Raw genomic sequence first — 9,256 nt, forward strand, 5'->3', positions numbered from 1 at the left:
CCTTCATTCCACCCAGCACGCCCATCATCTCAGTAGTGTGAGAAAGGAAGAAGTTTAAAAATAAAACGGTCACAATTGATTAACAATAGAAGGATTAGCCAAGCCCTGCAGGTAGGCACTAGATTCCAGGAGGCTTGGCTAAAAGACACACTTAACAAGACAAAAGGATGGCAGAGAGAAGTTCTGAACAATGTAACTGAGGGGGAGGGATGATGTATTCTGGCTAGGCGGATCGGACAGATTGTGCCCCCAGAAGTCCTCTCAAATGGGACCAAGGGGAAGGGATGGGGGCGTCGCGATAGGAGTGTATATAATGATGTGAGTTTGAATATTTTGGTGTGNCAGTAGGAATTAGAATAGAATAACAGAGTTGGAAGGGACCTTGTAGGTCATCTAGTCCAATCCCTTGCTCAAGCAGGAGACCCTACAACATCATTCCTGATAGAAGGCTCTCCTGTCTCTTCTTAAAAGCCTCCAGTGATGAAGCTCCCACAACTTCTGAAGGCAACTTCTGTTCCACTGGCTGATTGTTCTCAGTGTCAGGAAATTTCTCCTTATTTCTAGGTTGAATCTCTCCTTGATCAGTTTCCATCTGTTATTCCTTGTCTGGCCTTCAGGTGCTTTGGAAAATAGGTTGACCCATCCTCTCTGTGGAAGCCCCTCAGATATTGGAAGGCTGCTATCAATAATCCTTTTTAGTAGACCAGCCATGCCCAGCTCCTGCAACCGTTCTTCATATGTTTTAGCTTCCAGTCCCCTAATCATCTTTGTTGCTCTTCTCTGCACTCTTTCCAGAATCTCTACATCTTTTTTATAGTGTGGTGACCAAAACTGGGTACGGTATTCTAGGTGTCTTACTAAGGCTTTATAGATCAGTGTTAGTACCTCGCGTGATCTTGATTGAATCCCTCTGTTAATACAACCTAGGATTGCATTGGCTTTTTTGGCTGCCGCCACACACTGTTGGCTCATGTTTAATTGATTGTCCACTAAGACTCCAAGATCCCTCTCACAGTTAACTGCTTTTAAGCTTTGTTTCACCCAATCTATATTATGGGCATTCAAGCATCCCTAAATGTGGGGGGAAATGCATGCGCAGCAAACTGCCGTGCTTCCCCCCCCCCACAAACCTCATAACCTCTTGATACCCTTTTGTCCCAATGAAGCAGCCAGAAGGTCTTACCCTTTTGACTTAATGCTTCACCTACCTAAACAGATAATATGCTTAAGTTCCTTCCTATCTCTTCCTGCCTTTGTTAGTTCATTTTGCTTTCATGTCCCTGTATTTGTTCTTACCTGATCTGTGACCATGTAATGTGTTACTAGGAAATAGATGCTTACATGAAGACATTTTCCAATGAAAAAACCTTTGTCAGCATCTAATGGTTAAGCTGGTGTTTGTAACAAGTATATAAGAAGCAATAAACTCAGTTTGTCAAGCTGTGTCCTGCAGCTTCAAACCTCTGCTCAAGACATGCCTGCATCTTTGTCTTAGCGTCATACACCTAAATTTACAGTCATTTTAATACAGAGCTTATAAATCTCATCCACTTTCTACACCCCAAATTCCTCAGCGAGCAGTGCTGGCTGAGGAATTCTGCTAATTGTTATCCACATGTAATTATCTATCTATCTATCTATCTATCTATCATCTGAATCTAATCTAATCTAATCTATCATTTGCAGAAGGGACTTGGCCTGGCTGCCTTTCCAGGGCTGGGAAGGACTGGCTCAAAGGGGCCCAGCTGGCTTTGTGTTATGACAAGACTCAAACTTGCAACTTCCTGGTTTCCAGCCCAATGCATTTAGCCACAACATTAAATTGCCCCCCATATTATTAGATTCATTATGGGCATTTATGTGTAAAAGTAGAGCTTAATTTCTTACTATTTTATATAAAAATGAACATGTAAACAAGCATTCCAATTATTGGAAAAGTTTTGCTTCTTCACTTCTTGAACAAGAAATGAAATGTTTTCAAAGGGAAAAAAAACAAAGTCCAGTTCCCTTTTGCAAAAAGTACCTTTGGGACAACCATGACCTGGATGGATGAGAATGTCCAAAGACATTCATTTTCCAATTTTAAAACTCTTAACTGGATATGAAAGCCTGAGAGGATCTGTTCATAGTTTGTCTAAGCATACAGACTAACATTTTTGCTAGTATCCTTGCCATTAAAATAGCACAAAGGAACATGCACTCAATATACATGAATTATGCTGTCAGATCCAATTACTTTCAGATCAGTCACTTTAATAACTAATAACTTGGAAAAAGAGCAATCAGACACCTAACATTTTACCAGCCAGTTCTCTTGCTTCATAACAAGATATTCTACCCTTTTAGATTACATTTCCACCCAAATAGGTGTCTTGATATGTACAATCCATACCCTTTTCTATTTTAAATATAGTACATTGTGTTCAAATAACCTGCTAATGCCACAGTTAAACCACAATTAATTGGATTATAATACAACACTCTTTTAAGGCAGTGTTTCTAACCTTGGGAACTTTAAGATATATTGGACTTCAACTCCCAGAATTCTGGAAGTTGACGTTCATGCATCTTAAAGCATGCTGGCAGGGGAATTCTGGGAGTTGAAATCCACACATCTCAAAGTTGCCAAGTTTAAAAAATACTGTTCTAAGGCACGAATAAGGTTTATTTTTGCAGCCCAGAACCTCATCAGTTTCATAATACTGAAATCTGACAGCAAGATTTGATATTGTTTTATTTTCTCTTTTAAAAATATTTTAAGGCCTTAGCTGTATTTAAACTAGGTGTGCTGAACATACCTAAGGGATGAGTTTATACTCCTTGGCTCACTGTTGTTCAGCTCTTGTCTTGCTATATTTTGGGTATCGCATAATCCCATTGTACCATAAGACTGTTTACCTGGGCCCTTGTGTGATGAGGACACAGTCATTGCATTAACAAAAAAGCCCGGTTTAGCCCCCAAAACAGAAAATGAAAGAGTAATAAATGTTGGCCCCTTCCAACATTTAGAAAGGAAATTGCTTTCCTCAATCTGAGGCTATCTCAGAGGAGAGGGAGACTTTTGGGCTACAAATACCTGCAGTCTGGAACATTTGAGCTACTTTCTCAGAAAACACAATTTTTTTCACAGTTTTGTTTAGGAGCAATATTTCTGACTCTTAATCTCTCTCCTCTCCTCAGCCCATCTTAATTTGAAATTATATACAGGTAATCCTCATTTAGCGATCACATATGGGACCTGTAACTCAGTCATTAAGTATAATGATCACTAAGTGAAACTTGAACTGATGTTAGCATTCCTCTGCTTTTCAGTACCACAAAGCAACTTAGAATCATAGACTCCAATGGTTGGAAGGGACCTTGGAGGTCTTCTGGTTCAACCCGCTGCTCAAGCAGGAGACCCTATACCTTCCTAGTTAAATGTCTTCCAATCTTTTCTTGAAAACTTCCAGTGATGGAGGATCCACAACTTCTGGAGGCAAGCCGTTCCACTGGTTGATTGTTCCCATTGTCAGGAAATTCCTCTTTAGTTCTAGATTGGATCTGTCTTTGATAAATTTCTACCCATTACTTCTTGTGACTGCAAAGAGTCACTAAACAAGATAGTCTCTAAATGGGAACTATCTGTCTGGGCACTTTATAATGCTCTTTATAGATCAGGATTTGTCAATATTTTAATACCAGTAAAAGATAAATTTGACCTTTGTATTCTAGTTTTCTTTGAACCATTATTATCATATTATTTTTGTTTGCTGAAGAGGAGACACCCTTTGGGCCCCAGGGCTTGAGGAAGGCTGGATTAGACAGATCTCTGGAAGTTCTAAGGTGTGATGTGTCATGGTGGGAGCCCCCACCAACGCAGGGTGGCCCGGATTGGCCCCACAGAAGGACAGATGGGGCTAACCAGTCACCTCTGCTCGTGGGACAATCCAAAGCAGGCTTCATCAGACACGGACAAGCGCCTTCCAATCTTGGATAAGCTGACTCTGTTCCTCAGAGGAAAGTCCTGAGAGAAAGAGGACCCTTCCTGTCCCGGGATGTGCAGACCTTCCGGGATGCTGTCAGGCAAGCCTGGAGGACAAAGCATCTTTCCCAGAAGATGAGCTTCTGGAGGTCCAGCTGGGCTTATGCAACTTAGCGGCCTTTGAGGAGACGTCAGGACAGGCTTGTGGGCAGGAGCAGTCTTCTCCATTCGGGATCTTCCATGTGAACCATCCATGTCACCATAGGAGTAGGTTTGCATTCTCTGCATGGGAGCCTGGGCCACGTGCCTCTCCTTGGCGAGGGCCACGGCCTCATCGAACGACATGCTTCCACTGTAGCGCCAGTTGCTCCAGCGCTGCTTCTGGGGAGTGACCTCCAAACCCTCCTTGGTGGATCTCTGTGCTCCAGGGAGATATCCTTTCCCTTCGTCATGTTGGCCGCTGTTCTGTTTCTCTAAACTTCCTGGTTGGAAGCCCTTCATGAGATGAAGGCTGCTGCCTCCAACCTCTCCACTCTTGGTCCACGAAAAGCATTTGTCCCGTGAAGAAGGCGGTGGCTTTGGGGTGATGTCCTCCACGTTCTTACAGTCCTTGCTGAACTTCTCCAAGCTCACAGGCATGGAATTGCGTTGCTTTGGGAGGATGTCTGAATTGCTGCAACAATTCTCAGAAGAGCTGGATGGGCCGCTAGGAGATGTTGGAAAATGTTCTGTCTTTTGGTCCAAGGTGGTCAGGTGGAAAGGCCTTTTCAAAGAGCTTTGGTTGAGTTCCTGCTTGTTCCCATTCTCACTGGTCTTAACTAGGACAGGGATGAGATGTTCCTTGCTGGGAATCACTGGCTTTAAGGAAGGAGGCAACTTGGCAAACTGGGGCTTCGGGGGCACCACTGGGAACGATTTCACTTGCTGAACTCGGGGAGTAATAGATGCCAACCTCATGTGGACGCTTCCATCCAAGAGTTCATGCTTTGGAGCATATGAAGCTTCCACTGGCAATCCAGCCTGAGGTTTCTGCAGAAGACTTTCTAGGCCAGGTTTTGGAGGAGAGGCTGTGAGGGAGAAGTCTTCAGAGTCCGTGCAACTGTCAGACAAAGATACAGAATAAGAATAAGAAGAGATATGCTCTGGATTTGGTGCTGGGAAGTTTATATTCTCAGAATTATTATCCAGTAAAGAAGGAATCAAACTTTGAAGAAAGTTGAGTTCCTCCACAGATGAAGCAGCTTCTGCAGCATCTCCATGATGCATTTCTCCTGTCTCTTGAACCACAAGTGTGTCACCTAAGGGTTTGTTACATCTTCCAACCACCTCTGGAGGAACTTCTACTCTCATGCTGCAAGGAAGATGTGAAGTGTGTTCAGTTTTAGATGTGTTCTGAGGTTGCCACTTCTCTTCAATACTTGATTTGATTGGTTGGTTTTCAGACTCTGGATCCCGAGGTATTTGGAAGATAACTTTTTCAGGAAGTCCAGTTTTTTGGACAAAGAGATCCACTCCATTTCCAACATTTCTATCTTCTATCTGCAACGATGAAATAATGGGTTCTACCTTATCATCCTCGCCATTTTTAACCCCAGATTCTGAATCCAGAGTTTTTAGGTAAGCAACTTCTTCAGGACATCCAGTTTTATGGACAAAGAGACCAACCTCACTTCCAACATTTGCATCTTCGATTTGCAGCATTGAAAAAATGGGTTCTATCTCAGCTTTGTCAGTCAGGTGGCTTTCCACCTCATTGGTGTTGCTTCTGGAATCCAATTCTATTTCATGTGGCTTGGCTAATTTTGGATCCAGGCCCTTGGTTACTAAGTCACAAGTTGAGAAGACACCTTGTTCCAGGCCAGGTTCAGGTAAATGTGAGCTCTTTGGATCTTCAACCAAGGTTTCTGAAGCCGTCCTGGAGGTCTGATCTTCCACTGTGAGTTTTGGAGAGGGGATGTGAGGAGTTTGATGTCCATCAGATTGCTGAAGATGTTCTAGTTTGCTTGCTAAGGGGCTGAGGTCATCAAAAGCACTCAGATAGATCTCCTCAACATCAACCTCCTTAGATGGCTCTTCCTCAATGAATCCCATGGCGAGATAGTACTGGTCATCTTCTCCTTCTGAATGCTCATTCATGCATTCTTCAATGGACAGGTAATCCAGGTGTGGCATTGTAGAATACATCTCCAGCTAAAGGGGGTGGAAGGAAGGAGAAAGCCTTAGAAACAAGACCTATAACTAATTTCTCAAAAATTAATAGAGAAAACATGTATTGATAATCTTCACACAGTTAATTTGAGAAAGAAAAAAATTACAGAACATCAATTTTTAACTTACGGTACACTTTCTCTTCATAAAATCAATGAGAATAATATTTGCCATTTCAGGCACTAGGTGAAAGCACTAGGCTAGAAACCGGGAGATGATGAGTTCTAGTTCTGCCTTAGGCATCAAAGCCAGCTGGGTGACTTTGGGCCAATCACTAGGAGAAAATGAGTTCTAGTTCTGCCTTAGCCATGAAAGCCAACTGGGAGGCATTGGGCCAGTTGGTTTCTCTCAGCGCAAGCCAACTCATAGGATTGTTGTGGGGAAAACAGGAGGAGGAAAGCAACAAGAAGGAAAGCTACCACAAGGATACAAAGTGAGAAGATGGTGTCCAAAGTGTACTCTCTCGTCTGCATGATGCTCCCCTTCCTGTTGCTCAGAAAGGCCTTTTTCCCTCAGGCTGAAGAAAAGTGGTAAAGAAAGACGGCCAAACCATGGCACTCACCTCCATCCCAGCTGCGATCATCTCATGCATAAACCCATTTCCCAAATCATCTTCCGTGCTTGGTAAGCTCTCCAAGCCACGTGGCGGAACCTCCGGACGCTGCCTGGCCTCTGGCTGCAGCTGATCCTCTGCCACCACAGTGTCGATCCAGGCGTCGGCGCCATCCAGGAAGGAGAAGGAGTCCTCGACTTCCATAGATATCCGGCTCTCTTCAGGGTCCATTTCAGCTTCAACATTTGTTCCTAAAATACATGCAGGCAAAAAATTTTTTAAAAAAAATCAGTCCAGATTTCACGGTAGGGATCAGGTCCTTACTGAGTACAAATAAAGGCAATTCTCTACTTAAAACCACAATCAGACCCAAAATTTCTGCTTTTAAGTGAGACATTTGTTAAGTGAGTTCTGTCTCATTTTACCAACTTTCTTGCCACAGCTGTTAAGTGAATCACTGCAGTTAATAAGTTAGTAACCCGGTTGTTAAGTGTATCTGGGTTCCCCATTCACTTTGTTTGTCAGAAGGTCGCAAAAGGGGATGACATGATTTTGGGACACAGCAACAGTCATAAGTATGAACCAGTTGCCAAGTGTCTGAATTTTGATCACACGATCATGGGGATGCTACAAAGGCCATAAGTGTGAAAAATGTTCATAAGTCACTTTTTTCAGTGCCATTGTAACTTTGAATGGCCACTAAGTGAATTATTATAAGTCGAGGACTACCTGTATTACTTTGGCTTGAGTAACAAATTAAAATTAACATGTGCAAAGGAACGGTATAGGGGAGAAAATGAACCATAGCCAAGCATGATTTTAAAATATAGAGTCACCTGTTTCAAACTTGCAGGGCTGGGGATAAACCCCAGGTAGGCCCTGATTTACAGCCATTTGTTTAGTGACAATTCAAAGCTACTATGAAAACAATGATTTACAACTGGTCCTCACACTTATGGCCATCACAGCAATCCCTGGGTTATGTGATCAAAATTCAAGTACTCAGCAATGGGCATATATTTACAACAGCTGCAGCGTCCTGGGGGGGAGAGTAATCACATGATCGCCATTTCTTGATCTGCTTAACGACCATGTGATTCACCTAGCAATGGCAGCAATTCACTTAACATGTGAATGGCAAAAAAATTTTTTTTTATAAAAACTGGGTATGACTTAAAAACTGCCTTGCTTAGCATCAAAAATTCTGGTTTGAATTGTGGGTGTAAGTAGAGAACTACCTGTAGTTATATAAACAGGAAAAATCAAACTAAAGAATTTTCTACTGAGATAGTGAAATTGACTAGAAGGAATGTGCAATTGATTAGCTTAAAAGGTTACATTGGCTTCCTATTTGAAGGAGGTGGAAATTGCTGGGGCAACCCCCAAATACACTATCATTGTCCCAAAAGTGCTTTTTCATGAGGCAACTGGATTGTCTTGTTTTTCTTTGAAGACGTTTCACTTCTCACCCAAGAAGCTTCTTCAGCTCGGACTGGATGGTGGGGAATGGGAGGATTTATACTCCTTGCAGACAGCTGGTCATTTGCAGTCTTTTAGAGAGCTGTTGAGGGCACTTGGATGTTTATCTGTGTCCTCAGGATCCTCAACCACTTTCTAAAAGGATGCAAATGACCAGCTGTCTGCAAGGAGTATAAATCCTTCCATCCCCCACCATCCAGTCAGAGCTGAAGAAGCTTCTTGGATGACGTTATATCTTCCGGTTCTTTAGACATTGAATGAGGCAGTTTATTAACTCAGAACAGAAGTAGCCCTAAAGGCTGCTGCACAGCTATTTATACAGTTAGCCTCTAGGTGGCAACCAATAGGTTTAAAGTAACAGTTTCCCGCCCCAAACCTCATTCTCAGCTTGGAGACAGCCGGTCTGGCTTTCAGTAACAGCAACTGTTAAACAATACAGCAATGTAGGTCAGACATTAAGCAAGTGATTTAAAATATTTGTGGCCCATACATTACAGATGAGAAGCAAAACTTCTTCAAAGAAAGATAGGAAAATCCAGTTGCCTCCTGAAAAAAAGCGCCTTTGGGACAACCCTGACCTGGAAGATGGAGAATCTCCACAGACATTTAGCTACACTACATCATTGGTATCCAGTCCTCTTGACTGGTGCTTTTGAAATCATTAGTGCTTGTCCTTGACAACTGTTCTATTATTATCAGTCACAGTTACAATATAAACATTAACACTTTTTTAGTTTTTATTAGTGTATAACATAAGATACAAGAATGCAAAGGAAAATAGTAGGAAAAGTAGGGGAGGGAAAAATGAAGGCGTTGACTTCCTTTGGTGCAGTAAAATAAAATAATAACATCAAACCTCAGCTTTTTACTTTTACATAATAGTATAAACTAGCCATTTCTATAACAACAAACCTATCTAGTTGGTAAAACCCCAAAATCAAAGTTTCATTTTTTTCCACCTCAAGCACAAAATCCAGAAATGGTTTCCAAGTAGAAAGAAAAGTAATTGTGTTTTTTTCTTTGTTCAAATACAAACATTAACACTGACCTTC

General features: G+C 42.1%; 1 protein-coding gene across 1 annotated transcript in view; it reads right to left on the minus strand.

Annotated features, from left to right (window-relative positions):
• Positions 1–3,907: 3,907 nt before the first annotated feature.
• The window catches only part of ARHGAP30 (Rho GTPase activating protein 30), a 33,594-nt gene continuing 28,245 nt past the window's right edge, over positions 3,908–9,256 (minus strand). The window contains exons 10-14 of the mRNA XM_029285864.1: positions 9,253–9,256; positions 6,735–6,976; positions 5,531–6,154; positions 5,195–5,262; positions 3,908–5,063 (exon numbers count right to left, since the gene is read on the minus strand). The exon at positions 9,253–9,256 is cut by the window's right edge and continues 461 nt beyond it. Of these exons, the coding sequence (XP_029141697.1) occupies positions 3,908–5,063; positions 5,195–5,262; positions 5,531–6,154; positions 6,735–6,976; positions 9,253–9,256 (2,094 nt within the window). The remainder of the gene's footprint in view (positions 5,064–5,194; positions 5,263–5,530; positions 6,155–6,734; positions 6,977–9,252) is intronic.

This window comes from Protobothrops mucrosquamatus, unplaced genomic scaffold (genome assembly GCF_001527695.2).
Source record: "Protobothrops mucrosquamatus isolate PMUCROS unplaced genomic scaffold, P.Mucros_1.0 scaffold2371, whole genome shotgun sequence".
Taxonomy (NCBI): Eukaryota; Metazoa; Chordata; class Lepidosauria; order Squamata; family Viperidae; genus Protobothrops; species Protobothrops mucrosquamatus.